This window comes from Pavona decussata, unplaced genomic scaffold (assembly GCF_977016875.1).
Source record: "Pavona decussata unplaced genomic scaffold, jaPavDecu1.1 SCAFFOLD_13, whole genome shotgun sequence".
Taxonomy (NCBI): domain Eukaryota; kingdom Metazoa; phylum Cnidaria; class Anthozoa; order Scleractinia; family Agariciidae; genus Pavona; species Pavona decussata.
This window is the reverse complement of record NW_028145436.1, coordinates 2,690,233-2,705,174: the sequence shown is the minus strand read 5'-3', so window position 1 is coordinate 2,705,174 and position 14,942 is coordinate 2,690,233. Positions and strand designations below refer to the sequence as shown.

At 39.9% G+C, this 14,942-nt stretch overlaps 2 protein-coding genes across 2 annotated transcripts; both read right to left on the bottom strand.

Annotated features, from left to right (window-relative positions):
• Positions 1-901: 901 nt before the first annotated feature.
• LOC146487886 (TNF receptor-associated factor 4-like) lies at positions 902-7,359 on the bottom strand. Its single transcript, XM_085128305.1, has 7 exons — positions 7,147-7,359; positions 6,259-6,310; positions 4,885-4,983; positions 4,398-4,562; positions 3,780-3,857; positions 3,311-3,388; positions 902-2,553 (listed from the first exon to the last, which is right to left on the bottom strand). Exons 1-7 carry the CDS (start codon positions 7,311-7,313, stop codon positions 1,891-1,893), a joined length of 1,302 nt encoding a protein of 433 aa, XP_084984431.1. The 5' UTR covers positions 7,314-7,359; the 3' UTR covers positions 902-1,890.
• Positions 7,360-8,896: 1,537 nt separating this feature from the next.
• Positions 8,897-14,920, bottom strand: LOC146487885 (TNF receptor-associated factor 6-like). The gene is made up of 7 exons (XM_085128341.1): positions 14,273-14,920; positions 13,764-13,815; positions 12,804-12,905; positions 12,052-12,216; positions 11,180-11,254; positions 10,468-10,545; positions 8,897-9,875 (listed from the first exon to the last, which is right to left on the bottom strand). Exons 1-7 carry the CDS (start codon positions 14,440-14,442, stop codon positions 9,189-9,191), a joined length of 1,329 nt encoding a protein of 442 aa, XP_084984467.1. The 5' UTR covers positions 14,443-14,920; the 3' UTR covers positions 8,897-9,188.
• Between the last annotated feature and the right edge of the window lie 22 nt (positions 14,921-14,942).

The window sequence follows — 14,942 nt, the reverse complement described above, 5'->3', positions numbered from 1 at the left end:
AACACATTGTATTTCATTTTATATGCTATTATGTGTAATTTAAATAAACCATCATCAACAAACAAGCAAACAAACAACTGAGAGGGCAACAACTGAAGAATTGTATCCCGGTCGTGATACATTTGTATTTGATCAGGGGCACGTGACCAAGAATCAACCAATCGCAGTGCTCGTTTTTGTTGAGTGAAAGTCTTGGTATATAACAATAAGGAATGTAGGAAAATAGACTGTTCACAGTTCCTTGTCTTCCCATGTTCATGTACATACACAAACAATGAGGAACAATTTTCCCTGATGTGTTTCACAGGAAATGTAAACGTATAGAATATTACAAATTTTTACATCGATGACCACTTTTTGGATCACCAGAGAATTGTTTTAACGCCGTTCAGCACAAGAACCAACTTGTTCATCTCCTCGGTACAGGCATAAACAATATTACATTACCCACTGCTGATTTCATTGTGTTGCTAGTAAGTTCGATCGATGACATTGAATTCGGGCCATAACCGATCTAGGTCGAGTTTGGTGTCGAAACTTTACTGTAGGAAGATTTTGTGCTTTAACTGAATTATCAAACTTTGCTTTCACCTGAAGCAAATATGACAAATTTAATGTCTCAAGTTGCGTTTGATATCGAACACATTAAATTTGGCATCTTTGCTCCAGGTGAAAGCGAAGTTTGATAATTCAGTTAAAGCACAAAATCTTCCTACATGAGTGGGCTTTTTTTTTTTTTCAGACTAAATGTCAAGTGAGTGCGGGATCAGAAATAATTAGAAAGGTGCCGAGATGGTACCCCCCATGGTACACGGCCAGTCACATGACCGACCAACCAACGAAAAATTCGTACGGAACATGGTTAGCGGTTTGTTGCAAAATTCAACAACTTGCATGTTTATATTCAACAATTTAAATTTATTTTTAACAAGGTCTTTTTGTTTTCAACAATTTAACTTTTCATCCAACAACGTCTATTTTCATTTAATTTCAACCCTGGCTAATTTCATTCTATGGCAATATTCGTTCAACTTCAACACCCGCAATTTTCATTCAACAGCTGAATATTCCTTCAACTTCAATAACCACTATTTTTACTCAACAGCTACTATTCGTTCAACCTCAACACCTGCTATTTTCGTTCAAAAAAGAAATGTTCATTCATTCAACAAATATATTTATAATGCTAATTGAACTGAGTGGAGTGCAATTTGGTCTGTAATCATATGCGTAGTTTCAAAATCGAACCAGCGCGCAGCGCGAGTTCGATTTGAAATCACACGTATGATTTGTGACCAAAATTGCGCGACACGTGGTTGACTTACCACTTTATTACACCTATTGTGAGACCACACGATTTTATTGTCAAAATTAATATTTTATTTTTGTTATTTCATTTACATTTTGATGGGCTTAAAAAAGGATGCGACTTAGAGCAAAAATGGTTCGATTTGGGAATGAATGGCACTGTTGAGAGCCAATCAGATTGCAAGGATCACCAGTGATTTCAAAATGGGTGTAATAAAAACTCAAATCGAAACTGAGCTTAAAGGGACTATGTCAGCTGGGGGACATGCGCAGTAGAGTCCGGTTGAGACTACTTTGCATATAACTCGTCGAGGTATTATTGTTTGTCCGCCATTGCGTCCGTCGTGTCACATTATAGTTTTAACCCTTGTCGAAACGTTATTAACGAATTAAGTTCTATTACCCTGGTGGCGTACTTGGAAAATAACTGATAACTCAAGCGCAATGTGGCTCGTAATACCGGTTATTTGCAGGCATTGAAAGGATTTTACCCGCTTTCCTAGCCGTGCTTTTTAAGCGTTTACAACACTAAGAAAAAAAAAAAGAGCTTTGTTTTCTTCCAATAAAAGGAAGAAGAAAGTTCTATATGTCATAGTCACCATGAAAAATTCTCGAAAACTTTCTTTCCTTTTGCTCCACAAACGCTACCTTGATAAAAACCGTATCGTCTTTGATATAAAAGCGAGAAAACAAATCCTTATGAAACACAAACTCCCACACACCACAGGCAGGCTCTGCGGATTCACTTGGTCGTGCTAATCCTTCATCTGTGAGCTGAACTTGTTGCCTCAAATGTCTCCTTTTCTCAACCGACTCGTTTTGATCCAACAAAGTAAACACCACCGAGTCTTGAAATGGCCAAATAAGGAGTCCGTCATATTCTCCAACCAACACCCTTAGATAAATGGACATAAAGTCGCCCTTCCGCTCTTTGTTGTTGTCAGTGATGTAGCCATCAGGGTAGAGTTCGAGCTCAAACTTGTAACCATTGCGACAAGAATAAAAAGGGCCGCTGACAATTACTCTCCGCTCAAATGATTGAGCAGCTGCTATGGTGGACGAAAAATTCTTTATTTTCCATATAAAGGGGGAATACTGAAAGCTTTGTAACTTTTCTTCCAAGAGAGTTATTTTCTCAGCTTGTTCCTGGATTGTTTTGGACATATTAATCAGTCCCTTGCAGGCTAGGTGAAGATGGGTGTCTTTCATGGCGTCAAGATGAGCTTGAGAATCACGTCTCTGAAACTGTGACATAATTTAAAATAATTGATATTCAGAATAGCACAGTGCTGTTTCAGCCTAACCCTTGCAAAAAAGGTATAAAACGAAGCCCAAAGAAATACTAAAGGGAAATGCATCTTGAAAGTTACTCGTTATTGTTGCCACCGAAGACCTGTCTGTCGGTTCCGGAAGGCGGTTACGACTAGTTTAGGGACCCTGTGTAGTGCTCCTTCCCGTCTATAATGACCGAGAAAAGTCACGGGCTCCGGTAACTTTCAGAAATGGTATTTCCAGAGTAACTTGTTTCTCCGAAATCTGTTTTTCTCTTTCGCGATGGATATTTAACAATTATTCGCCTTAGGCTCAGTAAATATTGGTGAATATTCGTCTCGGGGAATATTCACCAATATTTACTGAGCCTGAGGCGAGTAATTGTTAATTAGTATAATTACTCAGATGATTATAGAGATTCTGTTGATCTGATTGGTCGAGGATTGCGTCATATCCTGCTATAATTACCTCGCGCGAGGTGATTATAGCAGGATATGACGCAATCCTCGACCAATCAGATCAACAGAATCTCAATAATCACCTGAGTAATTATACTAATAGTTAATAGAGAGATTTAGAATCGCGCTTAAGAAAATAGTGCCAAATAATTCTGGTCATTGATGCCAGCACGAAACTGAAAACAGCGAGCGGCAAATTAAGGATAAAAATGGTCACGTGGTCATTTCTGCCGCTTACCGTAAACGTAATTCTACACTCTCTAACATGTTACCTTGATGGCACAGCCCAGTCCACTGTATTCGCAGCCTATCACGGTCATAGGACAAAGTTGTTCACTGTGATGAGACACCTGTTGGAGAGAAAAATTGTATAATTACTGCATGCTTCCTTGGCCTGTAATATTGGTAGAAGGCACCATGCAACGTATTAGTTGTGTTGTTACTGTAAATCTCGGCGTGTAAACAATTTGTCCTTCTCCAAGATGAAGTTAAAATTCAGTCTTGCACCAATGAACATTATGGTGGTCTCCTGTTGCAATAATAGAGGTGGTCGAATGCTATTGTGAAATGACTGTGAACAATTTGCAGATGATACCTCAAATCATCGTTTAGGGAGGTGGGGAGGGAATAGTGAGGGTAGGGGGTGGGGAGAAATTTGAATTTCAGGGAAACTTGTAATTAGACCTGTCAGTTTAAACTTGCAACCTGCAGAGTAAAACACGAACGAAAGAAGAACGTTACCTCTTCCCGTGGGATATTCTTTAATCCACATTTATTACTGCACTCGACTGGAAACCGCGGACAGGTATCATTGTGCGACTAAACGAAAAAACAAAACAGAAGGGAGCTTGTAAATGGTTAGAAGAAATTGTTTTGACTTAACCCGCCCATTAAATGAATCAAACTCAGTATATTTAACGAGACAGTAGCTTACGAAGGAATTTCTGTGAAGAGACCAAAAATCACACGACGAGGGCGTCACACTTCAGTACCCAGATTATAGGGGTGCTCCCAATCAGCTCCCTCTCGAACATGTTTTAATCAATCAGAATCATTCATGCCCTATGTCACAGTCGGGTCTTTTTGGAGGAAAAACTCAAGGCTCATTTTTTTAATTTTAGATATATGGTAAGCTTAAGAGACAAAAATATAACAGTTCGATTTAGCTTTATAGAGAAAATAATTAGAATGGCAGAAGAGAACACAGGGGTTTATTAAATGATAATCCTGTAAATGTTTAGAGCTATTGAGAAACAAACATTACACGACGTAAAGGGAGAAGCACAATACATGAATTGTCTTTTCACGCTTCTGACGATCTAACAATGGCAATTGAATAGCAATTGAATAGCAACTGACCTTTTTCTCCAATCTGGGAAAGCGGTGAGCGCAGAACGCGCATTGGATGACGGACCACAGGCACGTGGTCTCCACGTGTTCAATGACGTCCTTCCGAAGAACTTTTTTATCACATCCGGTATTTACACACTGTATTGGCTGATAAGAGCATTCAGCCACGTGTTTCTGAGAACGTAACAGAACAACTAGATAAGTATTGACCCGCGCGCGAAGCAGCTAAGATGATTCGAGGGGATCAGCAGTGAGACCGTGCCCACTCCGATGAGTGAACATGGCAGGTGATTCATTTGTACTCGCAGTGTTAGGTCTGGGCTGGTTAAAATGGGCTCCTGGTCTGGGTCGATCTAGGTTCTGTAGCAAAAACGACTCGACTAGAAGTCCCGTGAATGCGCCCATCTAGGCATGTGCGGGTCCCAATGATCTAAAAATGGGTACATAAATTTAAGGTCCAGGTCTAAAAATGAGTAGCAGCGAAAAATATGGCTACCTTAACATCTCTGAGCTCTCCAGTCCAGGAACAACCTTCACTGGGACATTTGACCTGCGCATCCAGTATTTTACGATGGCATGCAACATCGGAAAAAATCTAGAAAAAGAAGAAAGAGATTGGTCACTTCGATTTTCACAATCGAAATCGCTCTTGAAATTTACATTTGTTGATGTGAAATGTCACACGTTCCTGGTAACTAATGATTGCGTTACAATTTATTTCAGCAGAACACGTCCTAAGTTCAACAACAGCGAACATGAAGTCGTCAAACGTTGACGCGAGGGTTGCAAAAGTTATGGCCAACTTTATATTCAGCTGTCATCCACTGGGTATCATTCTCGTCTTGACTAGGCTCATGTCCGATAAGAAAAAACCTTTTTCTTTTTAGTTTATGTGGGACTGTGAATATGTGAGCATCAATTGGTCGCTGAAGAGAGCTTCTGCTCAGTATTCAAACTTTCAGCTAACCTCTCTGCAGAACCAGTGCTTAGTCAACGCAATATCGCCCGAGTACACAGCGAGAGGCAATACGCGAACGCGCGTTTACATCGCGCGTGCACGTGGACTGAACGCAAGTTTTGACATCTAACTTAACTTTTCATGAAAAAAATAAGGGGGTTACCATAATGTGGGTTTTGCCAACAAAATCAGCTGATGCCTGATACTCCGAGAATCATGTGAGGGACCAGAGATATTTGGGAAAATTTGTCACGACTGTCAAAAATTTTCAAACTCTGTAAACAGAGTGAAGCAATCTGCAAGGAACCGCACAACGAAAATGCTGTAAGTATACGCAGGATCTGTGAAAGATCTAATCAACCAAAAATATAAATGACTCAATTCAAATTTCTGCAAGGCTGATCAGACTGCATAGAAAACTTAACACGACAGCGACATGATAGAGACCAAACCGAGAATCAACAGAATACGATCAGCTTTGCAGAAATTTAAGTCATTCAATATTGAGAACATGACGTAAAATGGAATAATTTCTGCCAACAGAGAATGAATTTGTTGTGACGCACCATTGATTTTACCTGGGAGTTAATTGAAGCTCAAAACACAATTGCTCAAATCTGATTTAAGTTTTCAAAATCAGAGAACACTTCCACAATAATTCATAGCGCTGATCAAGTAAAGTACCGCCAAACCATGACCAAACATTCGATCTAAAATTATAATTTTCCCTGTTGTACATTTTTATGTTATTACGTCATACTGTTTATACATGTCGACGAAATTGCGGCATAATTTTCCTTTCCGCATAGATTACCGTATTCAATGTTTTTCACAAGCTGTTAATACGATGAATCACTTTAAAAAGACATTTGAAACATGCAGAAACTCAACGCAAAATATAAAATACTGTACCCTGTCTCTTGATATTGGCTCTCTGTCTGCAGGACATTGTGGCCTTGGAGATCTAAACGGATGATACAATGTACAATGTAAGTTACAATGTAGTAAACCATACCCTCTATTTAATAATCCCCTGATCCACTAAATGTTTTGCCATTAGTACAAAGAATATAACAGGTAGAAAACCTACTAGAAAATTGTTATCGTAATTATTAAGCTGAAACTCGCGTGATTCGGTTGACTCGTTTTGTCGTTCGTGAATATGAAATCAACAAGTGTTAATTACTGGGCTGAAATCGACAAGTAGTGTATCGCAAATCGCAAATTTTAATGTCGATAAGTGAAGAAAAGATTAACCTGTTAAATTTTTTTTAAGTGAAATCTTTTAAACTGCACCTCTCATTGCAACAACCTTATTTACTTATTTATGTTTCGATCAACCCGTCCCTGTAGATTAAGATCTAAAAGCAATTGATTTACAAATCAAATACCAACAAAAGTACATATTCAATTAAATCACACCGGCCTTGTCAGGCAAAAATAAAAAAGTCGCCCAATTGAATTGGATAAGAGCTAAAGATTTGCTAAATCTAAAAGGTTTGTTACTAGTACGTTCGAACTCGTTGCAGAAATATTCCATACCGACAAGTATCACAACTGTAAGCTTAGCAACTATAAAACGAAACATAAATGAGCACTTGACACATGACGACTGCAGTCGCTTCTTTATCGTGGGAGAGTAGTACAAGGTACTCTGTTTCACTAAGAACTGATTCATGCGGAATTTTGCGAAGATAGTGGTTGTTAAAATTCGGGAGGAAGTCGCTAGATCGCCAAGTCAGCCACGTTCAAGAAATTAAACGACATGATTTTAAATCCACAACATTCAATGACCCTCACCTCAAAATTGTTCCAACGCAGATCTCACACAGCCTGTGGCCGCATTTTTCGATCTGAACAGGATCTTTAAGCGGTAACTGGCACACGAGGCATTCCCAGTCATCGGGGATTTCGCCGACAAACTCATATTCATAGCCTCCAAGATCAGGAACACCGCCCGCCGCCATCTTGCATTTTCCAATGTAAGCAATCCCGATATTGTAGTGGTGTACGTGTGGCATTGCCAATCGTCACGCACTTTTGAACACAGGATCACGCACAGGAATCGGTGGGGTCCATGCAACTCATCTATTTTTTCGCCCAAATTTATTGCGTTCACGTTAGTTCTATTTTATTGTTAGGATGAGGAAGAAGCCGATTGGGCCATGGGTGACACAACCGAATAGCGGGCCCGGGGTGACAATATTTTTAACCAGTATAACAGTAGAAGTAGATTGTAAGTGCCATGTACAACGGCATCCAATTCTCCTTGATGAGAGACCGTAATCAGGAGAAATGGCAAACGGTTAGTGCAAATAAACTCTTGAATGACTGTTACAGTTTCATGGTTATTTCCTCAAGTTTCAGATTTTGTTTTTCCCATTTCTGAGCCTTACGACCTTATAAACAACAACAAGAAAAGGATTTCCCTTGGATTTTAGTTTCCACGTAACAGTAGATTTTCGCGCGCGCGCGCGCGAGTTCTGTCAATCTCACCCATTTATCTCTATAAAAAGCGACTGCTTGTGGTCAGAAACTTCCATTTATCTTTGATGAACGATGGTTCTAAGCAGTGAGTGAGTTGACCTTAGGGAGTGTTCATTATTTATGGGGAGGAGGGGGCAAGCAAAGTTTACTCCCCTATTTAGGGGGGGTCAGAAAGGTTTTACTCTGGATCTGGGGAAGAGGGGGGGGGGGGGGGGACAAAAAAGTTTGAAGGTTGATATCATTAGTTTTGGGTTTTTTAAAAATTTTCCAGAACTGCATGACATTTAATGTACTTGTACCACAGTAAATCAAACCATAATCTCAGACCAATAGTTTACACAGCAAATGGATTCCATTCAATGGATTTGCTAGTTAGATATGTTTGGATTTCACTGGCTGCACCAATTACAACGGTTGGGTGAAGGCTGTCAGTGTTTTGCAGGTAGATCATGTCATCTGACAGTGGCAATATAACTTCTTCTGTACTTTGCCCAGTCAAGGACTCCACAAATGCAGCTTGGCATAGTCTTTTTCTCTCTTCTTTCCTCTGTTTTGCCTTTCTCTTGGCCTCACTCCACTTTTTTTTGAGTGTCTGCCAGTTGCACAAACACCCTCTTTAGCTGCCTTGTGGTATTTTCCAGACTAGTGATTACACTCTGTATCACTTCAACCTGTACGTTAACATACGTAATAGTTTCTTCTACTGCTAGTGGAGCAAGCAAAAGGCAGGCGAGTAAAGCGCTAAATGGAGGATGAGAGTATGTTGGGTTGATAACAAATGCATCATTGGGGGGGGGGGGGGGAGTCAAAAATGTTTACATGTTTTAGCTGCGGGGGGGGGGGGGGGGCAAAAAAAGTTATCCTTCATCATTAAGGGAGGTACAAAAAGTTCCAAACGTTCCGTTTCCCCATTTGCCAGCCCCCCCTCCCCATAAATAATGAACACTCCCTTAAATTCCCAATCCATTGTTCGTTCCCAAAACCAGCATAGCCATCAGTGATTCTTTATAGCAATACGAACAAAAATGAAACGAACGAACAAAACCAAAGAATTAGGATCGTGTCGTGTGGACGTGCGAACGTAGTTTTATTTATTTTATTTTCTTTTATCGTGCTCTATAGTTTTTACTTAGTCTTGTACCCAGCCGTTTTGTCTCTCCCAAAGAACGAGAAGATTTGGGTTTTCACTGAAGTCTACTGTTTACATAACTGAGCGAAATAGTAGACCTGACGGAAATAAAAAAAAAAAACCCCGGAAACTTACTACGAATTAGTAAGTATTTTTAGCATGTTCGTATCCAAGGAAAGTCTTTGATTGTTGCTATAAGTTTACTAAATACCGAAGAGCTGCAGAACTAAGCTGGTTTGTCCGCTGGACTCACTTCAAACTTTACAAACAAGGTATCATCTACAACGTACGAGCCCGCTCTGAGTTTTTCATGCGAGAAAAATCTTCCAAACCCTCTTCTCTCGTTTTCCTCGCTTGTTGGTCGCTGCATGCTCTTCCACGAAGGTTCAGGGACAAAGGATTTCACAAAATTGTGCCTCCGCATTAAGTCAGCGTTCTGGTCAATAATAGTCAGTGTCACTTTGTATCTGAAGGGCCAAGGCAATATAGCGTCATATCTACCTTTCATCAAGGCAATATAAAGGGATATATGAGCATTTTTAGCCTCTTTTGTTCCATTAGGATACATAGCCAATTTCATCTTATATCCTTGAGGGCCTATGTAGAAAGAATCACTTTCAACTCGAGTCTCTTTGTCCGTTTTTGCTTTGCTAACTCGCTCCCAAAAATTTGTCACTTTCCAAATATAAGGAGCGAATGTCTCCATGTCTTTGTGTTTTTGTTTCATGCCGTTGACTTCCTTCTCCAGTGAAGCGAGTTTTGAGCCCACTGTACGGTAGTCCAGCTTTACTTGCTCCAATTCTCTCCTTAGGATTTTACACTCGTCTTGCACTCCACTAAGTTTGTCTACAGTCAGCTCAAAATGACATCGCAAGTTTTCCTCCAAATGATCTTTTATTTCACATCTTTTAATCTGAAAGAAACATCAAAGAAATTAACAGACACCGACCTTTTTCAACCGAATAGGAGGATCCTTGTTCATACGTTTAGTCCTAGTAATGTAAAATGGTATAACCTGAAAAATCTAGCTACAACTAGCTTGCGTAGCTGGCGGTTTTGTTCGCGCGGGGTCAAAGGTTTTGGCGGCGAAGAGACGCTACAACGAGTGGCGAGACGAATGAGGAGGAGGAGGAGGCAGCCAAAATTTTTGACCCCGCGCGAATAAAACCGCCAGCTACCTAGGCTTAGCTACAACCAAATGCACTCCATAAATCGAGAGCGCTCGGCAAACTTAGAAATCCTGAAAAATTGAGCGTGATACGTTTAATTCTTGATGAGAAATGACCTTATTGGTTTTAAATTCACAGCTTTTGGAAGCCAATAGCTCCGAGAATATACAACATACCACACTTATCCCCTCGGGGAGGGGGGTAGACTGTGAGCAGTCTCTTTCTCCTCCTAAGTTTGGTCACACGCGTGATTTTTAGGCGAGCCTCGAGAAATGCGGGCGCGGAGGGAACGAAGAAGAAAGGAGGGCTTTTTTTATCAGACTAGAGAACAATTACCCTGGTGTTGCAGCCCAGGTAGTCATACTGGCAGCTTACAAGAGTTTGACTACAATCGACATCCTGATGCGCTGTCATCTAAAAAAAGAGAGAAAAACACGATGTTATTTTAGGAAGTTCTGAACAAAGTTGCTTTCATCTAGTACACTGTACAACGCCATACTGACAGTTTAAAGACTAGTTTCCTAAAGTACGTTTAAGCTGCAGCAATGCGTAAGCTATTAGATCGTTCAAAATTATGATTTATTATTAACTGGACAAGAATGGAAAGAACAGAAACCCCTAACCACCTTGTTTTACCCAAAATGACAATTTAATTTTTTTTCATCAGAGGTTTATGCCGCGACAGTAACATCGTTATAATAGAGCGGTCTCCAATTGAGTGTCGTGAAACCAAAACCAAAGTTATTACTCTGGCCAATCGCAACAGATGTAAACAACACAACGAGCCAATCAGAATTCGAAGCAAATACATGTAACCGGCGCCAAGCGCGGGAAAACGCGCATGCGGCCAAAACACGATTGCTTTTGGTGTGCATTCCCATTGGTTAGGAAAGTGGCGCGAGTTTTGTTAACCAATCACAGAGCGTAGTAATGCAAAACCAAAGCAAACGCGAAATCACTTTCGAAACTCAATTGAAAATCGCTCTAAAACGATATAAGTAATTCTCTAGAATGTTATATTTTAACCTTTTGAGTTGTAAAAGCTCACCTCCTCTCTAGGTATCATTTCACCACATCCATTGCCACAATTAATGGGAAGCCTACGACATTCGGACGAGTGTTGCTATGAAGAAAACAGTTGGTAACAGTTAACGAAAATGTACTTTGTGGTAGGTATAAACCAATCTCAGATAAGAAACCCAGTGAAGGGTAGAAGGTGGTGCGTGGGTTGATGGGTTGTGGAACCCGTAAGGAAAGCGCATAGTAGCGCGCACAAACCGGCATCATGCAGAGTTGGCACAGACACCAAAAGGAAACTTTGAGGCCTGTCGACTATCGTATTGCATTGATTCCACCTTTCATTCCGATCTTCAAAGGATCGACGATAAACGGCTGAGAAGGTAATGTTTGCAAAACATCAACAGTTCGTTAGCATGTGTTATACATTTGGCTAGTTGCACTATTCAGGTTAGAGTTAAAGTCAGTCTCACCCACAGGGAAAACACAATCTGGCAATAAAACATGAACTTAACGACTTTGAGGTCACATTTTCATCTGCTCAAAATCTACAGCCTTGAACTTTGATTCGTCTTCTTCCTGTGTTAAAAGCCACGCCGCATTACTGGGAAAAACAAGCTTGCTCATGTATAGAAATGTTTCGAAGATTAACCGGATCAGGCTAGCGAAAAATATTCTGAAAAGTAATAAGGATGTTAGGATGTTCTTTGTACAAGTCTTTTAATTACAGTTACAGTGAATCGCTGCCTCATCTCTATTCAGTTTTAAAACACGTTCACCTGCACCTCGTTATTAGAATAAGTTTATATTTAACTTGAATTGGAGCTTTTGCTGTTATTTTGTTATCTGTCAAACCGAGATTAGATTTTCGCAGTAATGGATTCCGGTGTGCTTTTCCCCTACCTCTTCATCACATTTGGCGTATTGCTCATCGCAGTGCCCACAATGCACAGCTCTCCACTGGCACGTGTTCATCACGTGATCTTCCACAAGCCTCCTTTCTACTAACGTTTTGCAGTGGGGATTAGGACAGAGGATAATTTTACAACCGCAGTTCTGTAAATGAGCCTGCGAGGACATATAAATGTCATTAATTTAAAGCCGTGAAAAATTGCCTGTCTATTTACTTAAGACAGATTTGACGAAAAAGGACGAGTATATACTGGTGATGGTGGATCAGAGAAGTAACTCTTTTGTGCATATTAAAGTGTTAAGTGAAAACAGTGTAATCCTACTGAGCGTTAGCCCTAGTAAGGAAAAGGGAGACCACTGCACGAGGCAAAGGAAAAAATCTTTGAACGGACCTCGGCGGGAATATACTAGTGCTGAGCTTTGGAACTCGTTAAGCAACAAAACAAGACAAATTTGCAATATAAAAACTTTTATAGACTTGTATCTTCCTTGTTTTTATTCCTTCCAATTAACTTTCTCACTAAGTACATAGGTTATAGTCATTACTCAAATCCTCAGAAACTTTCATACATTCAACCCGACCACATCAACATTGCCATAACTATCTGCTATTTCTCCGTCTCGTGATGCACAGAGCGTATGCGAAGTAGCAAAAGGAGATGAGGCACCGTCCTTGTGGGAATTAAAGATACCTTCCGAAACCTTCACAGTTGCACTAGTTTGAACGCATGCGTGGTCGTTACCCCTATGTTTCTGGTCTCCCCAGTCCACTCGCATCCTTCACTCGGACACCTCACGTGACAAGACAGAATGTTTCTTTCTGTAGCTTTGTCTGGAAATATGTCCTGAAAAAAAAAAAAACATAAAAAAGGAAACATTACACAGTTTAGCAAATCACATCTAAAGTAAAACAACATTAGTGAATCGTGTCTTTACTCAAGACCGACACAACTGGTCAAACTCGGTTTGAATTTTGATTATTCGTGTTTATTGCACATTTAAATAGCCACAGCCGTCAAAGTGTTATGACTCGATTTTTGTTTATGTGTCGGCGTTCTTTCATGTCACCGTTAGGATATATTTTGATATAATGAAAATAGCTGAAAGAGATAATTAACTGTCAGTGACATTCGGATTTTTTTCATTTCAAAAATCATCAGCTGAATGTACTGCTTGCTTGTTCTGGTTAAGTTTATCTAAGGCTGAATTTCTCCCTATGCTACTTCAGTTACACGATATATAATTTAATTAATCCGTTTATCTCTTAACATCATGTAAGAATGGTTGTCCTTTCAGATGCCAACTTATGTGACATACTTTGACTCTAAACAATGACCAACATTTATGAATGTCACGCAGCGGCAAACACAGAAAAAAAAAAAAACTACCGGGATAGACAATTATTTGATATTGCATTAACTTCCCAGTAAAAGTGCGTAGACCCGTATAAAACATGGATTGCAGCTATCGATACTTGAATACTAAATTCAACTGCATTGCGTGACTTTGTTTGTTCGCGTGACTTGAAATCAGTTGCGTGTCAATCGAAATAAAGCACGCGTCACTCCCTGCTGGTTTATTTATTACAAATGTCTAGAATGTGATAAGAATATTGCGAAGGAGACATCATGCTGGTAAGCGAGCAAATTTATTCCTTGTTTTGCTTGTACACCTGCTCTCAAAGCTACAGAAAAATAAATTACCTTCTCTGGATCCAAACGCTCTCTGTCAACCGGACACTCGGGAACTTGTTGTCTGACATAAAAATGAAATATGTTGCATTTCAAATTAAAAGGGCTGCATCGGCTGATCGCATGAGTGACTCGTGTCTTCAAAACATGCTTCAACAGACTTGTAATCCGATAAACAATCAAGCGTTTAAATCTCTCGCAAGATAGAACAGCCATGTTAGAATCGCTCGACAATTTTTAAATGATCTTTTCATGAATTTTCAACGTTAACAATATTACGCACACGACAGCAAATTTAAAGTAGAAGTCAAAGTATTCATAAAATGTAGACTGATAATGGAACTGAGAAACAAGAAAATAGCACAATTGTCCTACCTGAAACCTTAATGTGAAGAACTCTCTTCAAAATCATTTCAAATTATATTTCCGGACGTCAAAAGCATTTTTATCTCAGCAATAAACCACATGTATCAGCTAAGGATCGTGTACGGGTCGAGGGTTGATCAGGCAATGCGTCTTACCTTCTAATCGCTTCATTGAGACATTCCTTGCAATATCTGTGTCCACATCTGGTGAGGACTGGCTCTCGTAAAGGTAAATGACAAATCAGACAGTGATATTCATCGAACACGCTTGAAACAAAGTCATATTCATAGCCCGAAGGTAAAGCACCGCACTCAACTTCCGCCATTTTAACTCGAAGAATTTGAAGAAAGTGTCACGCATGTCTCACTGTTCATTACGTCACGGTACGAAGGACTGAGACTACTAAGGCGGGTGGGCTGAGAGGTGCCTTGCAAAAACGGTTAGCTTCAAAGAAGGAAGGGAAGGATTGTTCGCATTAAATATAAAAGAGCAATTTCCAGCTGGTGAAAAAAAAAAAAACTCTCATGAGCCTGCCCATGGCTAATTTGCTTTTATTTTTATTTTCCATTTGGGAAGGGGTCATCTTGGGAAAGTTCAAGTGTGGGAGGGTTGCAAGTAAAATTAACATTGACGGAGAAAACACTACCAGCTCTAAACTCAGATCTTTACTTAAACAGCCCTGAGAAATATCTGGACATATATTTGGGCATAATACCAAGTACGCTACCGTTTTTTCGTCAGCTGAATTTAAATTTGAAAGCAAAGAATATTTATCAGAAAAGAAGGTTAGTTTGCTAAGAAACTGTGGTGCTGCGTCGGTGGGGA